At 36.2% G+C, this 19216-nt stretch overlaps 1 protein-coding gene across 26 annotated transcripts in view; it reads right to left on the bottom strand.

Annotated features, from left to right (window-relative positions):
* Nucleotides 1-19216, bottom strand: part of EIF4G3 (eukaryotic translation initiation factor 4 gamma 3) — a 331329-nt gene that overhangs the window by 189222 nt on the left and 122891 nt on the right. For 22 of the 26 annotated variants that reach the window (XM_077899276.1, XM_077899277.1, XM_077899273.1 and 19 more), the window contains one exon: nt 8973-9101. The exons of the other annotated variants lie outside the window; for them this stretch is intronic. Coding sequence is in view for 1 of the 22 variants with exons in the window: in XM_077899269.1 (XP_077755395.1) it covers nt 8973-9101 (129 nt within the window). In the remaining 21 variants the exon portion in view is untranslated. Of the gene's footprint in view, nt 1-8972; nt 9102-19216 lie in introns of those variants that run through there. 26 annotated transcript variants of the gene reach the window in all.

Raw genomic sequence — 19216 nt, 5'->3', positions numbered from 1 at the left:
CATAAACAGTGACTTATCATGCATTTTCTATGTTATATATATTATATACTATTCTTATAATAAAGTTAGCTGGAGAAAAGAAAATATTAAGAAAATCAAGGAAAATACATTTATAGGACTGTATTGCATTTATCAAAAAAAAAAAATCTGAACCCACATTGATCAAACCTGAGTTAAGGGCCAAATGTACTCTTAGAATAAGCTTCTTCTCTCCCTTCTTTCATTCCTTGCAAACTGATTCTCCCTCCCCATTAATCTGAGGTATAAATACATATACCTATCCATACAATTAAAATCAGGAGAATATTCACCTATTGTTGGTACTTACACCATCTAATACCTTTTTTCCATAGTCCTATCTGCCCACTTTCCTCACAGCTCTCTGAATCACATAAATTGTGCCATGGATGGAGCTGTGTGTCTCCCTCACCCATCCCCAAAATTCATATATTGAAGTCCTATCCCCAATGTGATATTTGAAGATAGAGTCTTTGAAGAGACACTTAGGTTTAGATGAGGCCATAAAGATGGCATTAGTGCTTTTACAAGATACACCACAGAACTTGGACGTCTCTTTCTCTTCCATGTGAGAATATAACAAGAGGGTGGCCTTCTGCAACCCAAACATGACCTCACAAGGAACCAAAAAAGCCAGTACTTTGAGGTTGGACTTCCCAGTGTCCAGATAAATGAGAAATGAATTTCTGTTGTTTAAGCCATCCAGTCTATGGTATTTTGTTATAGCAGCCCAGGCCGACGAGGACAGATGGAATATGAATTTCTGTAGGAAATATCACAAGTAGTTTGAATTAAATCGTAAGGCTGCTCCATCTCCTGATTCTCTTTAAAATTCACCTTTTCAGTTTTTTATACCAAAATTTACTGGCAAATGCTAATTTCTGTAGCTGAACTGAACTTGCAATTTTCAGAACCATAAAAATCTAAAAAAATCTGAATGTCACAGCCAGGTGAAAAACAGATTGATGGCACTGAAATGAATTTCTCTAAAACTAGAGGAAATAAGGGAAATGTGAAATTCCACAGTGGTAAACTTGCAAGGAAAATGCTGAGAGAATGCACTACCTATTAAAACAGATGAGTAGTACCCACAGAAATAAAAAAAAAAAAAAAGGAGAATCAGACTTATACAGAGAACAAACTGATGGTTGCCCAAGGGAAGGGGGTGGTAGAGGAATGGGCAAAATTGGTGAAAAGAAGTAGGAGACAAAGGCTTCCAGTTAGGGAATGAATAAGTCATCGGAATAAAAGTTACACTAGAGAGAATACAGACAGCAGTTTATAATAGCATTGTATAGTGACAGGTGACAGTTACACTTGTGGTGAGCACAATATAGAGTCGCTTAATCACTATGCTGTACATTTGAAACTAATGTAACACTGTGTGTCAACTATCCTCAGTGAAGAAGGGGAGAAAGAGGAAGCAACACTCCCCTCAGGATATGTCCAGAGGGAGCAACTCTAAAGATGTGAAAGAGAGAATCCTTTTTTTTAAAAAATGATCCTGTACTTTTTTTTTCTGTTTTGGTTTTTTTTTTTTTTTTTTAAGATTTTATTTATTTATTCATAGAGACAGAGAGAGGCAGAGGGAGAAGCAGGCTCCATGCAGGGAGCCTGATGTGGGACTTGATCCCAGGTCTCCAGGATCACACCCCAGGCTGCAGGCGGCGCCAAACCGCTGCGCCACCAGGGCTGCCCAAAAGAGAGAATCCTAAACCTTTTTCTCACTGACAGAGTTTGGATAAAAATAAACATGATCAATAAAACCTGAGCTTATATCAAAGACAACCTAAGAAATGTTTATGAAATCACAGTTTTTACAGATTGATTCTTTCAAAATTCTTTGGCTTTTCAAAACAATGTTTAATTAATGTAGGATTTAAAATTTTTCACTATTTTAAAATTTTTAATATTTCAAAATAAAAATTATCATCTTACAGATTTGCCAAACAGAATCTAGAACCTGAAGTTCAGGGTGACAAAAATTTGAATAATAATTACAACGTAACTATCATCCCTGCAATAACAGTTAAAAAAAAAAAAAACTCACAAAGGGCAATCAGGTGACTCAGTGGTTGGCTCAGGTCCAGATCCCAGAGTCCTGGGATAAAGTCCTGCACCGGGCTCCCCACAGGGAGCCTGCTTTTCCCTCTGCCAAGGTCTCTGCCTCTCTCTGTGTCTCTCATTAATAAATAAAATCTTTAAAAAATAATAATAATATAAAACTGGAATAAATTTTAACCCAATGAAAGACTTTTTGAAAGAAAATCACTGCAATTTTTTTCTAGGTACATGCAATGGAAAGTATAATCAAGCATATAAAATCTACTTTAGGCATGCATGTTTCATGCTAAGTTACAAGACTGCATAAAAAATGAAATTCACCTGGTAGGAAAACATAGTGAATTCCCTTAGGAATACAGGTGCAATTGTTTTAATAATAAAGACAAAAAAGACAAAACAACTGAAATTCTCCAGCTATGACAACATGAAAACAATTCTAAACAATTAGAGGAAAATGCTTACCACAATTATTTAGTATATACCAAATAAAATCATGGAAATAAATGATCTGGATATTTTACAGGTCCTTATAACTTCTGTACTAATGACATTTGTAAAGGTATGTAAATTGATAAAGTGCTTAAGGACAATATGTGTTGAAGAAGTTTTCAATTTTTTAAATACATATATTACCAACTGGGTGTCAAAAACAAATGATTTGAAACCATGAGGACCAACAAAATACAGTCAGTACTACAAGTTTCTGAACCCATTATCAAATCCCTATGTGCCAGGAGTGCAGCTTCCAAGCACCACTCATCTCAAAAAAAAAAAGGCTGCCTTAGATAGCCATGATGTGTTCCATGGAGAGGAAGGGAGTAAAAAGCAATAAATTTTGCTTTTCTTTCTTTTTTTAAAGAAACTCAATACTCCTATATTACAATAATGAAATGTGAAAAAAATTCCTAAGCTTCCTCTATTTTATTCTACTTATTAGCAAAATTGTCAGTTGTCAAATCAGAATTTATTTTCTTCATAAAAGAAAAGAAACACACAAAAAAGTATAAAAGTTTGCATGCAGTAAATAAAAATCACTATCTTAATAATAAAGAAAAAGCAGTTTGCGAACTCAGAAATAATTGCTCAAAAACTGCAAAGAAACATGAGAATTTTTCTGTAGTAAAATAAGACTTCTGAAAGGAAACTGAAGTCTGGAATTTGGATAAAGTGAAGAAAGATTATAGGGACCATGAGTCAACTGAAATGTACTAAAGTTTTTTAAACACTTATCACGATGAGCACTGAGCAATGCTGAATCACTGTACTATATATCTGAAACTAGTAAAACACTGTTAATTATATTGGAATTAAAATTTTAAAAAAGAAAAAATATAATGACCAATCACTATTCCTCAGTACAGGAGTCCTTTGCTTAGTATTTCCAGAAATAATGAAGAACTGAACCAGGGAATCATAAACCTTCACCATTCTCAGTCCATTATAAAACATAATGAGTTGATCTCTCAGAAGAAAGAGGAACGAAAAGAAATCCCAGGAAAAGAAGGCAGAAAACATCTATCGCTCCATTTCTTCAGCAATGTTCTGACACGCCTTCTCCTAACAACAGTTAATAAAAGCTTAGGAGTCACACAGCCACACAGTGACATCAAGAGAAAGAAAAACAAAAGGACTAGATGTTGAACCTGGTAATCAATGCCAGTCTGACCTCCTTGTTTGGTAATTTAGCTCAACTGCAAAACTTAACTGAGTTAAAGCAAATGTGTAACTACAATTAAGCAATAGGTAGGAAACACTTTTGTTTTGCTTAAGTAATTTAAAATAATTCAAATAACAAACTTCTGATATTTTTAAAAAGATTAAAAAATAAAATATAAAGGTTTGCCTAATTTTAATTAAAAATATAACATTCAAAAGATTTTAATATTAAGAACTGCATACTCTGAAGTTTCTAAAACCCATGAAGATAAAGGGAATTCCAATCTCATTAATAAAAGCCTCTCGTTTACAAAAAGAAAAACTGCTCATTAATAAGAATATTCTCTGGATCAAACTTTGAAATAATACTGGCAGGGCTAAGACTCTTAACTCAGGTCTCCTGACTCCTGGGACAGTACATTTTTCTACTTACTTTGAAATCTTCTCTAAAAGAGACTTTTAAATTCCACATTCTTCACCATTTCCCAAGTAAGGGCATTTTGGGCTTAGAGACTATTAAAATGCTGGCATTTCAGGGTAAATGCAAAGAATTCACACCTAAAAAGGCTCTATGTCTCTCAAATAAACTGTGTTTGAAAATAACATTTTAACTATTAATCTCTTACAGTCTAATAGTCCAAAGTTTTTCACTCTGATTAAACAAAACCTCCAGAGGGGGCACCTTGGTGGCTCAGTTGATTAAGCCTCTGACTCTTGATTTCAGCTCATGTCATGACATCAGGGTCATGAGATAAAGGGCACGGAACCTGCTTGAGAGTCTCTCTCTCCCTCTGGCCCACCCCCTTTTCCTAAAAAAACCCACAAAAAAACAAAAACCCTCCGGCGGGGAGAGGATTGGGAAAATTTAGAAGTCATAACAACGAAAATACAAATAAAGCCCTAAAATCTGGCATGTACACAAAGGAAAGAAGTAGATGAAGAGGTTGCCTCTGATTATTTAAGAAATAGACTGGAAACAAACAGTTCTCTATATTTTGCCTATTTTATGTTTCAAAGGTATGAAATTCACTTTTCTTCAACTTAGCTATTTTCACTTAGACCCTAACAGATTCATTTACTGTCAAACAGTAAGTCACAGACATAGATAGCTACTTGGGTCAAAAAGACTTAATACACAGAAGCAGAGGAGACTCATCAAAAAGGGCATATGGCGGGCAGCCTGGGTGGCTCAGCGGTTTAGTGCCAACTCATCAAAAAGGGCATATGGCGGGTAGCCCGGGTGGCTCAGCAGTTTAGCACTGCCTTCAGCCCAGGGTGTGATCCTGGAGACCTGAGATCGAGTCTCACGTCAGGCCCCTGCATGGAGCCTGCTTCTCCCTCTGCCTGTGTCTCTACCTCTCTTTCTGTCTCTCATGAATAAATAAATAAAATCTTTAAAAAAAAGGGGGGGGGGGCATATGGCTAAAAGAAATTCTTTATTCTTATCTTCAATTTATTTCTACGAAAGAATAAACCACACTGGGACACCTGGGTGGCTCAATGCTTGAGTGTCTGCTTTCAGCTCAGGGGGTGATCCTGGGGTCCTGGGATGATACCAGCACTGGCATTCCCACAAGGAGCCTATTTCTCCCTCTACCTGTGTCTCTGCCTCTCTCTCTGTGTGTGGGTCTCTCAAGAATAAATAAATTTTAAAAAATCAAAAAAAAAAAAAAAAAAAAGAATAAACCACACTACTGCTAAAAGAAAATGACCAAGATTGACCTCCTCTTTTTATCCTGCAAATGATAAAGCAAAGACATGAGATAAGCAAAGACTTGGAGGATATCTCAAATTCTTGGGGAGAGCTTTTGAATTTCACACTAATACCAGTCATGTAGCTAAATTAGATGAATTAGACACACATATACACACAGGCACACACACTCACACACATCTATAAAGCCTGAAGAGAACCAAGTCTGACAGGAATGAAAATAAATGCCACTTACTGAAAGCATTTAGTATGTCCTATTCTAAGGTAGAATTTTATATAATCTTCATAACAATCTTCTTGAAGGGTAGTTGAATTCTGATTCTCACCTATATAGTGAATGATGAAACCATGTTCTAGAAATATTAAATAATTTACATAACATCATGTAACCGTAACCAAAAAGTGAAAGACGAAGCCCGCAAAAGCTAGGTCTGTTTGAGTCCAAATGTAATCCTTTTTCTTTATTTTGAAGGCTCTGCTTTCCATTACGATCCAGGAACATGTCCATTATTAAACCTAAGGAGACTGAGGTTCCCACAAAACTCCTCAATTTTCCAAGCATGCCAACTCAGAAAAAATTCCTCACTCTATCAACAGAGGTTAAGACATTGTTAGGAAACAAATGAATCCATTTAAGTCAGCCTCTGCCTGAAAGGGAAAGGAAAAAGGGGATTGTGAAACAGGTATGTTTTACTGGGTTCCTTCATCAAATAGGCAATATGGTAGCAAAGAGACCACAAAGAAAAGCAAGATAGATAATACTTGGTGACCCTTCTCCTGGGATTCATGTACTTTGACTTCTAAAGGCTACTAATAAAATCGTATACATAAAGACATGAGACCACAGCGAGATCACTCTTTTTTAAATGCAAACTATGCATTTTTTTTTTTTCAAACTATGCATTTTTAAGCAGTAAGGTCTTTCAGAAAACTTAAGTGCTTTGAGCCAATTGCCTACATCAAATCATAACTCGAAATAATAAGCATTTGAAGCTGAGAATTAAGTTTTTCCCTTTATGTGCCACTAATCAGTTGCTTGTCTTTTAAGCTCAAAATTTATAGTGTTTGTCTGTATAATCAAAATGGATCTGAGCTCCTTAATATTTAAAAATTTTAAGTGTTTTTCCATTTCAGTTGACATAATGTTAAGCTTTCTCAATAGAGGGCCCTATAAAAATACGGCAGGCAGAAAGATTTTTGATTCCTGATTCTTATCTGGTTTGCACATCAAGCTCCTGTAGTACGGACAGCTTTTCCAGAATCTGGCCTCTCTAGTACTCAGCTGCCCTGGCCTGCACAGCATCTTCAGTGCAAGGCTTCTATAGCAATGTAGAGAAGCCAGCAGTACCCAATGGATAACAGCTACCCATGGTCATTTTAGGTAGTTTTCAACAAAATACCTCCTCTATGAAATCTATCTGTGAAGAGCTTTCCCTCACTACCCTAGGGGGCAGAATCCTCACAAGTTACAGAGGGTGGGTGTCTAGTAAGTTCCACTGGCATGTCACCACAACAATTTCTCTACCATTCAGTGAGCCACATCATGCCCTATTCAAAAAAGTCTGATCTGATCTCAGCCCAAGATGGGGGAGAAGTCTCTAACCTAACACTAATTATTATGGGAAAAAAAGGAGAGAGAGAGACAAGGTTTAGTAGTCTTCTTATGAATTTTAAAAACAACATACACTATATTTGAGAACGCTAAACTTTGACTGACCTACAAAGACACGCAGGGAATTTCGAATCTTGAGTGAAGAACAGAATAAAAGAAGACACTGCAGAAAGTTGTGATACAGGCTGCTCTACCATGTAGGACTTATAATCTAGCATATCCAAGTTTATCTGAAAAATCTATGGTAAACAGAGATGCTATATAAGGAACCTCTAGCCACTGTACCACAGCAGCAGTTCTTTGCTAAAGAAGACTGGCACTAGAAAATCCAACTTTCCCCAACACTCCATAGGTGCATTTCTAGCAAGTTCCAGAGGAAGGATTTCTAGCATATTCCATGTATATAACAATACACTAACTTCTATACTATTAGGTGAGCCACAGCAATGCACTCTACAATATCAGCCCTGGAGAAGGCTCTTTCATATGTATCCTTGCCTCAGCCCCAGGATAAGCATCTGCTCCTTATTTTTGCTACCTGTATATTCTTTAGAGTTCTCTTTCATTAATAAGCCAGTCCCTGATTGCTCCAATTCTTAAACTGAATAATGACTTCTTTTAAGTAATTTATATACCCAACATGGGGCTGAAAGCCATGACCCCCAGATCAAGAGTCACATGCTCTACCTACTGAGCCAGACAGGTGCTCCCTGAATAATCTTTTATATTAAACTTTCCCTATTCAAATTATTACATAGTTTTTCCCTCCTGTTAGAATCGGACTAACCTATAATGTTAGTAACTTGGTTCTCCTCAGTGCCATGAAAATCAACACAAGAACCTCATTTTAAACAGTAAGAGTTCATTTTGACATTTTAGTTTGAAAACTCAAAATTAAATGACTTAAACCAAACTGAAGCATAAAACTAAGTCCAAATTAAATTATGTATTTCTTAAAATATCAATCATGGTTTGGTAAGTTGTACGTTCCGTCTCCAAATGTTCTACTGTCTTTAAACAAACAGTATCAGCCATTTTACTTATAATCAACAACTTTTATCATTCTTTTAAATAAATAATACTTTATCTCTCTCATTAAGTAACTTCTAAAAGCCCTAAAATATGGAGGCAACAATCGAAAATAATATTTTCATTATTAAAAGGAACAGTTGTTATGTATAAACACTGACAGTCTCAAACAGCATGAGTCAAATAGCTTGACTCTCTCTGCATTGCAATAAGACACTTCACAGTTCTAGCATGCTCTTTACCACAACGAAGCCCAAGCAAGCATAAAAATGGTGAACTGGTATAAGCTAATCAATATATTGAGAAATGCCTTAAAATGAAGGGGACCCACTATGATTTCTTATCACAGTGTTTCAATATCCCCTGTGCCCGTTCATCGGAAATACACTGGAGTTCACTATTCTCTAACCTAATCAAGACCAATAACCTATTTATGAAATCAAAAACCAAACCAACCAACAAAGAAGCCCACTGCAATTGCTCTGAAGTAAAAACACTACAATTTTTTCTTAAGTAGAAAATAACCATCAACACTCCACCAAAACGAGAGAAAAGGAAGACTAGCAGATTACACACTAGAAAGCAAACAAGTGGTGTTTTAAATGGACTTTATAATCATACTCTAATTCCTTAAACAACATAAAAGGAAAAGCAATATCACTGGCAGTTCATGTTGAATGACTCCATAAATGAAACTGTATAAAACTGTCAGTAGCCACAATTATGATAGGTGTCTAAAAAAATACCAAACAATTAAATAAATAAAATAAAAACTATTCTTCAAGTAATGTTGTATGTTACTGCTCTGAAGTTCGCTTTAAAAAATAGAATACTGCTTTTATATGGAAATTTCCTTAGCAATAAAGAAGTTTTTCTTACTTGAGAGAGTCCAGGGGACGATGCATGTCCCGGGGGCGTTGCCGCAAGATTTGGATGCCCCTTGTTTATTTCATGTGCTGAATAAGGGGAAGGGGTCGGGGGTCCCGGTTGTCTCGCTACTTGTGTTACCTGTGAGGAAATCAATATTTAGTAAGAGTTTTATACTAGTAACTCAGTCTTAATAAATACAGCTGGACTGGCTGATTTAAAAAATTTAATTCTCTGCCTCACAATGTATACTAAAATAAGTGCCAGACCAACTAAAGACTTAAAATTTCAAAATGAAGCAAGAGAATGCTTAGGGAAAAAAAAAAGACTATTATCAGTTTGATAAAAGATTCTTTTTTTTTTTTTTCTTTAAGTTTATTTATTCATAGAGACACAGCTAGAGAGAGAGGCAGAGACACAGGCAGAGGGAGAAGCAGGCACCATGCAGGGAGCCCGACGTGGGACTCGATCCCGGGTCTCCAGGATCACGCCCTGGGCTGCAGGAGGCGCGAAACCGCTGTGCCACCGGGGCTGCCCAATTCTTTTTATTTTTTTTAAAGGAAACACTTCAGGGCAGCCCAGGTGGCTCAGCGGTTTAGCCCTGCCTTTAGCCCAGGGCATGATCCTGAAGACATGGGATTGAGTCCCACGTCAGGCTCTCTGCATGAAGCCTGCTTTTCCCTCTGCCTGTGTCTCTGCCTCTCTCTCTCTCTCTCTCTGTCTCTCATGAATAAATAAATAAAATCTTTTTTAAAAAAATAAAAAAAATAAAGGAAACACTTCCGCAGGGAAACCTTTTTTTTTTTTAAAGGATTTTATTTATTTATTCATGAGAGACACAGAGAGAGGCAGAGACACAAGCAAAGGGAGGAGAAGCAGGCTCCATGGAGGAACCTAATGCGGGACTCAATCCTGGAACTCCGGGATCACGTCCTAAGCCGAAGGGCAGATGCTCAATCGCTGAGCCACCCAGGTATCCTGACAAAAGATTCTTGAAGTATAATCTAAAACCAATAAAACTAAGGGCACCTGGGTACTTCAGTTGGTTAAGCATCTGACTTGATTTTGGCTCAGGTCATGATCTCAGAGTTCTGGGATTGAGCACAGGCAGCTCCACACTCAGTGCAGTCTGCTTGTCCCTCTACCTCTCCCCCCTAATCATACCCTTTCCTTCTCTCTCAAATAAATAAATAAAATCCTTATTAAAAAAAAAACAACGAAAAGCTTAAAGGAAAAATTATGTTAAATGAAAGACGGTAAACATAAAACTACATATCATAGAATGCCACTTATATGACATTCTATAATACAAAACAGAAATAAATGATTGCAAAGGAAAGAGGATGGCTACAGAAGGGGCATGAGGTGGTTTTTGGAGTGAAATAACTGTTCTATATCTTGACTGTAGTGGGGTCTACATGTCTCTGTTTGCCAAAACACACAGAACTGCACATTAAAAAGGAAAATTTTATGTTATATAAATTATAACTCAATAAAATCGAACAAAATGGTGCAACTCATAGAGTATAACCTCATTTTTAAAACAGTACACCTAAATATACATGTGTAGTCATGTGTGTATATTTCTATACATATATCTATGCATACATTCTATGCATATGTACACAAATATATATATACACATAATGTGTCATATTAAAAAGATCTCTAAGGAGACACACAAAGATCTTAAGAGGGAGCATTACAGTTATTTCTCTTTCTTTTAAGATTTTATTTATTTATTTATGAGAGACACACATGAGAGAGAGAGAGAGGCATAGACACAGGCAGAGGAAAAGCAGAATCCATGCAGGGAGCCTGATGTGGGACTCGATCCTGGGACTCCAGGACCATGTCCTGGGCCAAAGGCAGGTGCTAAATCAGCTGAGCCACCCAGGGATCCCAATTATTTCTTTATTTTCTCATTTTTATTTTCTCATATAGTTCAATAATCATGAACTTATATAGAAAAATATATAAGTAAAAAAAAAGAAAAATATATAAGTAAACAAAAATTATATTTTCCCACTTATTATTGGCAATTAACTGCTCACAAGCCTATGAAGGAAAACAAAACAATCTACCCAGGCCCCTTCCTAACGTTCAGCAATCCATCCTAGCCAGCTCCTCTCTACTACAATCTAACCCAGACTAGCACTGACAGTTTGGCAAATGTTCATGAATGGGGGTAATTCTATAGTGAAAAAATCCATTCTCCTTAAGACAAGATTCTCAAATTTTGGGGGATCCATGAAACCTTTTACCATCTAGTAAAAACTACAGATCTCTCCTTTAATCATATTTTTAAATGCATAAAATACATAGGGGATTATGACAAAACTGATTACACTGAAATACAGATATTAAGATACTAAGATAAATTTGTGATACAGTTAACATATGTGTTCTACACTAAAGTATCAAAAAATAAGAACTAATAACAGTTGCTGCCTACATTCATAATTCAAAGAGAGACCGCATTCAATTAGATATTTTCCATCTTAGTTCTCAGATCCCCTGATTTCTCCCACACTTAAAATTTTTCACAAGGTCGAACAGAAAGTGTTTTCCAATGATATTATCTTTTCCTGGATTTCAATTAGTCAGAAGCTCTGAAGAAAGTCTACTCCTCGATAATCTAACTTTAGAATCCCTTATATCTATCTAATACAGTTTTAAATACCTATAGCCTCAGCCACCTTGACCCCAGTGCTGAATTAAGTGGATTCACAGAGAACTAACTAGAGGCAAAAACTTACAGGCTAGAAGAGAAATGAATGATCTTAAAATATAATCAAAGTTTAAGACCTAAAGTAATTATATTTAATTTTTCTTAAATAGTTCTATGATTTTCTTTAAAAACCTTGCTTCAAATTTGGAGCAAAAATTACTTTTATATGGGCTCAAGGTTTACTGTAAAATACTGCATTTATAAATCTCAAGAAAATTTTTCAAAGGACAAAAATCAGACTACTATTTAAACATCTACTTTAGAAAACCAGTAAATAGAAATGAAGTGTTCTTGCAAGCAAAATTTCTCCTTGACTAAGCTTTATAAAATGAATATTCTTATTTCACATGTCTTAGAATAAATTATTTTAATATATAACTAAAGTAAAACACCAAAATGGATATATATTTTTAACATTAAAAAATGGAATTCAAACAATGAAAAAAGGTGAGAGCAAAGAAGTTAGCTATGTAAAATCCATGTTAGGTCAAATCTCCAATTCATCCTGATAAAACAACCAAAGATTGAGTTTGCTGAGGATAATAAAAATTAATATATTTTTAAATTATTTATAGGAAATGTAAACATAAATTGCTATTCAGAATAAATATTAAAATATATTACTTCATGCATGTCATTAATAACAAGTAAAATTTACCCCCCCCCCCAAAAAAAAGCAATCAAAAAACAAAAAAACTTGGCCCACTATTGGCAGGTATCTAGGAAACAAGATACAGGTAGGTACTGTGAATGAGTCTTCAAAACTACAGAGCAATGCGTCATAACTGCATTAAAACCATACCCAAATAAATAAACACATACATAAAACCATACCCAAAAAAACAATTTCAAATTGGGATACAATCCTAAAGAAAATAATCTCACCTCAAAAATTAGGAATTTAAAGATTTATTCAGCAGCACTATATACGGTAGCAGAAAGGCAGAAATAGCAAAAAAATGGGGAAATGAAGTAACATAAGTGGACTAAGGACATAAAAAATATATAGATGTGGACTGTTATCAATAGAAATGAATACATAAAAATAATAAAGAATAAAAAAGAAATAATATACTCCTTAGAACTGTGAAGAGATCCTATATACTGACAAAGATGGAAAAAAACCCACATGAATGATTTCAGATAAAGGTTAGTGTTCATCTGGTTTATTTTTCCCTGAAAACTGTTTCAGCATACTTTTTAAGAGTATTGTATCAGTCAATAAATACAAATACTTGAAAGAGAAAAGGTATTTTGCCAAAGCCAAAAGTATTGTACTATTACTACATTAAAAATTTCCTTAAAGCAAGCACCAATGAAAATCAACTTGTACAGGCAAATATCGCTGAGGTGTGCATCCTTTGCCATTCATAAATGGCTACTCCGAACTACAGAGGTCCATTGGTACTATATATTCTAGTAGGGTACTCCCTCCCAAAATTGAAGCTTTCTACTAATAAAGTAAGTCGAAGAAAATAAATCTGTATCCAAGTAATAGGAAAGGGGGAGCAGCAAGTGTGCAGTGCTGGCTGGCATCTCTCTGCCCTGGACGGGAAGGAGTTTAGGGGAGGACAGAATGACCAGGGCCCAGTGACTCATGTGGCCAATGGGCTCAGGAAAAATCTCAGACCCCAGCCTGAAATCCTCGGAGGCCTGGGGCCTGCCGAAGGGCCCCCTCAGAGGAACCTCTGAAGGAAATAAAAATGCTCACATAGGTAGGCATTATCTACAAACAAGGAAGTAAAAAGGATAAGGATACATGTTTGAATTCTGGAAAGTGACAAATCACCCCCATTCCCCACCAGGAAACAAAACAAAACAAAACAAAACAATGCATTGGTTTCCAGTGATTTGCTTCTGAGAGAAACCATAAAAAAAAATAAAAATAAAAAAGGAATAGGAGAACCATGAAAATGATATTATAAACAATTTTCCCTAGAAACAAGCTGCTACATGCAATATGTCTCTGATCTGCAACCGTGCTCTATTCAATGCAAAAAAGACCCCCATCATAAATGTCACACTGCATTACACACTACATGTTTGCTTTTAAGTGTACTATAGCTAGTATCTTTGCCAGGGAAAAAGGTATACGAGCTTCAGTGAGAAATTATACAAAATCTAAATAGTTAACACAAGCCTAACCCAAGAAAATGGCAAAGGATTAATGAAGCTGTTGGGGATAAAAATCAAAGTTACACAAAACCTCAAATACCTCTTTCAAAATATTCCTAAATTAATGATTATAGAAACTTTTTATCCTAGTGTTTTTCCTCTGGGTAATTACACCATTTCAGATCATATTGTTAAAATGCATGTACTTCAAAGGTAGAGGCAGGAAGTTTTCATATGAAGAAAAAAACATGATTCCCCATTATTTCAAACATATTACTGTCACAGGGAGGAGAGGTATGAAATAGTTGATTATGACAACTCTTAACCAATTCTGAAGCTAAAAAGATTATGGTCTTTCACATAATATTAATCCAAAGCAAAATTAATCAACAATTTCTTGAAGTACACTAGTGTGTTGTATTTAAGTTTAAAAGATAATATGCCTAATGAACTTTTGTATTTTGTACAGATATTATATTTTTGCATTGGCAATAATGGGCAGCTTCTAAAATTCTCACTCACTTGATGGTGCAAATGGAAATTTGTACAACCACATTTGGAAAGAATTCGGCTAGTAACCATGAAAACTGGCATACTCTATGATCCAGTTCCTCCATTCCTAGTTAAACATCTGTGAGAAATAGGGAAATGTCCACCAAGGTACATGTACAAAAGTGTTCAGGGTTGTATTGCTCTTAGTAAGCAAACACTAGAAATAATACACCTGTTCATTAACAGGAGGATGGGTCAATAATGCAATATTTTCCTATAAAGAAATTCAATGAAAAACTAGAACAATACAACAGAAGCTGTATGACTCTCATGAACGATAAAAAATAGTATGATTCCCAAAAAAGTTCCAAATCAGAAAACATCTGACTAAATTTCTACCTTAAAATGACTTGTTAAACTCTACTTTTAGTTTTCTGCACGTTTACACATGTACATTTTAATTCCTTCCACTCCCTAAAGATTAGAAATGTAAAGAAGCAAACTACCCAATAGGTGAAGTAAAATATTACCTATATTAGCATTAGTTATATGGTCATTACAAACCAGAAAGTATATGAAAAAAATAAACATTGGCCCATGAGAAGGAACCTCTAAAACTATGAGGTAGTGGGAACCCTGGGTGGCGCAGCGGTTTAGCGCCTGCCTTTGGCCCGGGGCGCGATCCTGGAGACCCGGGATCGAATCCCACGTCGGGCTCCCGGTGCATGGAGCCTGCTTCTCCCTCTGCCTGTGTCTCTGCCACTCTTTCTCTCTCTCTGTGTGACTATCATAAATAAATAAAAATTAAAAAAAAATTAAAAAAAAAAAACTATGAGGTAGTGAAAACTTCAGCTCACTAGTAAATGTTTAAGATTTCTACTTTAAAAATTTCCTATAAAAAAAAAAACGATTATTTGGTGGTTGCTGACCAATATAAATTGAAAGATCTTTTGAAATATGAAGGTAAACCATAAAGATAATGTAAACTAAGATTAATCAGGTTTATAAAGGTTATTTAGCCCCAAATCAGCTGATCTGACAGAAGATTCTGGGCAACTAAGAGCTAACAAATATAAACTACAATTTTCAAATAATGAAAATATAGAAAACATTTATGTTTCCTGAACATGATCATTCTTTCATAACCCCAAAACAAAGGAAATACCATGCAGGAAACATATGGGGTGGGGGGAATGGCCAGGTGTAAGCAATAGGGTGTGGAAATTATGAAGAACTGGGGACACTGTTCACCCTTCAAAGGGTGAACTGGGAGAATGTTCACCCTTCAAAGCAATAAATACACAGACACTCAGCTGTAGTCAAAGTCCTACCATTCAGGAATTCCAGATAAATAATGTTCTATCTTCCAAGTTTTCAAGAGAAACCCAAAAATAAGGATTTTTAAATGAAATTTTCCTGACTTCAGGCAGCCCCGGTGGTGCAGCGGTTTAGCGCCGCCTGCGGCCCGGGGTGTGATCCTGGAGACCTGGGATAGGGTCCCATGTTGGGCTTCCTGCATGGAGCCTGCTTATTCCTCTGCCTGTGTCTCTGCCTCTCTCTCTCTCTCTCTGAATAAATAAATAAATCTTAAAAAAAAAAAAAAAAAGGAAATTTTCCTGACTTCAAAAACACTGTACAAGGCAAAAGCACATCTACAAATTAAGTACATAGGCAGCCAGTTAATGAATCTGGCTCTAGGGGTACCCTCATCAAGATCATCATGAAATATAAACTATTCTTTTTAAGATTTATTTATTTATTTACTCATGAGACACAGAGAGAGAGACAGAGAGAGAGGCAAAGACAAAGGCAGAGGGAGAAGCAGGCTCCCAAAGGGAGATGGATGTGGGACAGACTGGATCCCGGATTCCAGGATCATGCCCTGAGCTGAAGGCAGACGCTCAAATGTTGAGCCACCCAGGCATTCCTAAACTTTTTATTTTATTTTTTTAAGCTTTTATTTGTTTGTTTATTATTTATTTAATTATTTATGAGAGAAACAGAGGGAGGCAGAGACATAGGCAGAGAGAAAAGCAGGCTCCATGCAAGGAGCCCAATATGGGACTCAATCCCAGGATTCCGGGATCACGCCCCAAGTTGAAGGCAGACGCTCAACTGCTGAGACACCCAGGCATCCCTAAACTTAAAGAAGCAATCCCATATAGAATTTTGACTGGATTCTAGACAGGCACTGATTGAATGCATATATTGATAAATGTTATACACATGTATGAGGTACTGTGTTTTATTTATTGCATATATATAATATGCCTAATATGGAATATATGGAATAAAACAGTGCTTAAAAACACATAATTAAATCTTTACTAAAAGGACTACAAAACAAAACTCAGAATTCCTATCAAGTAATATTAATGTTTTCAACAATAAACGATTCATATAAAGGTAAAAAGAGCATATGGTTTATGTCTGAGAAGCCATCTCTGACTTCTTTTAATACTATGATAAAGTTTATTTAGTGAGGTCATCTAAAAACATTCCAAAAGCTTCAGCTCCCACATGGAAATAACCAGGTTCAATGTGGGTGGGGTAGGCTGGAAAGATTCCAAAGCTTTCCTTACTTGGCTACTTTTAATATTATGATCCTCTACAAGCTAGATAAGTAAGTAGTTTTCCCCCTTAGTTTTTTATATCATCCTACTATTTCCTTCAGATCATTCATTCCCACTATCTATAGATATTTATTTATTACAGATATCGGGAGATAAATAAAAGCTGGTCTACTCAACTAAAAAGGAGCACCATACTGGATATAGAAAACTTCACTTATTATGACATTTTTCACATTCTCTCTGACATTATCACTACAAATGTCCACCCATCAACAAGAAAGAGAGGGGTGCCAGGATGGCTCAGTCAGCTAAGGATGCAACTCTTGATCTAACTCAGGTCAAGACCTCAAGGTCGTGAGATCAAGTCCCTGTCCAGCTCTGTGCTGGACATGGAGTCTGCTTAAGAATTTCTCTCTCCGGGTAGCCCAGGTGGATCAGCGGTTTATTGCCACCTTCAGCCCAGGGCATGATCTTGGAGACCCGGGATAGAGTCCCGCATCAGGTTTCCTGTATGGAGGCTGCTTCTACCTCTGCCTATGTCTCTGCCTCTCTTGATCTGTGTCTCTCATGAATAAATAAAATCTTTAAAAAAAAGAAAAAGCAAGAAAAGAAAAGTTCAGAATTAGAAAGGCAAAAGGTGACTAAGCCAATTTCAGCAGTCCTTGGATCAATTTAAACCTAGGACCGACCATAGGGAAAGAGAAGACACAACAACAGATTTTATTTTAGGTTGGTTCATCATTGTATATACTTGAGGTATAATAAAAAACATTAAAAAAAATACTGGGTCTGCTGGTGTTAAAACACAATATAAGGGAAAGAAGAGATACCATGCAGTGATCATAATACAGACCAGTTTGATACAAACCGTAATTTTACCTCCTTTGTCATAAGGTCAACAGCAAGCATCATTCAATGCTCTGTCAGGCACTGTATTAAGCTATAGAAATAAAATAACCTTTGTCTGAAAGGAGCTCCATTATGGAGTCACAGGTAAATAAAGAAATGAATCATGTGATAATTGCTATTTGATGTATATGTAAAGTATTGCTGAAAACTAGTTTCAGGTCTGAAACTTTGGAAAGGTTTGGTGACATCTGAGTTGCACCTTGAGAAGTAAAAAGCATCATTTAAGACCAAGAATTAGAGGCAAGATATTGAAAAGAAATTTAATGGGTACAGAGGTAAGAAGGCAAAACATATTCTGCAAACAGGTAAAGGGTTCTCTTTAGAAAGGGTCTGCAGAGGAGAGAGAGAGATAGAGTTCAATAGAAAGAAATGGGATTGGTACAACCACAGCCTGATTTTATAGCCAAGCTGTGAAGAATTACATATTCCTTAGTAAGACATTTTAATTTCTTGCTTTCAGCAAAGAGGAGCCACTGAAAGTTTTAAAATCTTACCTCTTTTGTATTTTGTGATGAGAAGGGAGAAGCTAGAATGTTGACACAAAAAGTGTACATAAAATTGATAGCCTCTTGCTGTCTCTCTCAAATAAATAAATACATAATCTTAAGGGGGGGGGCGCTTGGGTGGCTCAGGTGGTTGAGCATTTGCCTTCGGCTTGGGTCATGATCCTTGGGTCCTGGGATCTGAGATCAAGTCCCACATAGGGCTCCCTGCCCAGAGCCTGCTTCTCCTCTCCCCACTGCTCCTATTCTATCTCTGTTGCTATCTCTCTCAAATAAATAAATAAATAAATAAATAAATAAATAAATAAATAAATAAATAAATAATCTTTTTTTTTTTATCTTTTTTTTATTTATTTATTTATGATAGTCACAGAGAGAGAGAGAGAGAGAGAGGCAGAGACATAGGCAGAGGGAGAAGCAGGCTCCATGCACCGGGAGCCCGACATGGGATTCGATCCCGGGTCTCCAGGATCACGCCCTGGGCCAAAGGCAGGCGCCAAACCGCTGCGCCACCCAGGGATCCCAATAAATAATCTTTTTGAAAAAATTGATAGCAACATTACCCCTACTAGCTACACAAAGTGGGAATAACTCAAATATCAATCATCTGAAGTTACCTATCAACAGATAAAATAAATATGGTATATCCATACAATAGATATTCAGTGATAAAAATATTATGCTAAAGAGACATAACTCATCACAAAGGGCTAGATACTTTATGACTACATTTATATGAAATGTCCAGAATAGGAAAATCTGTAAAAAACAGAAAGTAGATTAGTGGTTGCCTAGGGCTGGGGGTGACAGGCTAATAAGGCACACAGGATTTTTTTGGGGGGTAACAAAAATGTCCAAATACTGACTGTGGTTATAGCTGTACAACTCTGAACATAATAAAATCCACTAAATTGCATACTTTAAATGGGTGAG

This window comes from Canis aureus, chromosome 5, assembly GCF_053574225.1.
Source record: "Canis aureus isolate CA01 chromosome 5, VMU_Caureus_v.1.0, whole genome shotgun sequence".
NCBI lineage: Eukaryota > Metazoa > Chordata > Mammalia > Carnivora > Canidae > Canis > Canis aureus.
Note: the sequence above shows the minus strand (reverse complement) of the source record. Positions and strands in the feature narration are given on the sequence as shown.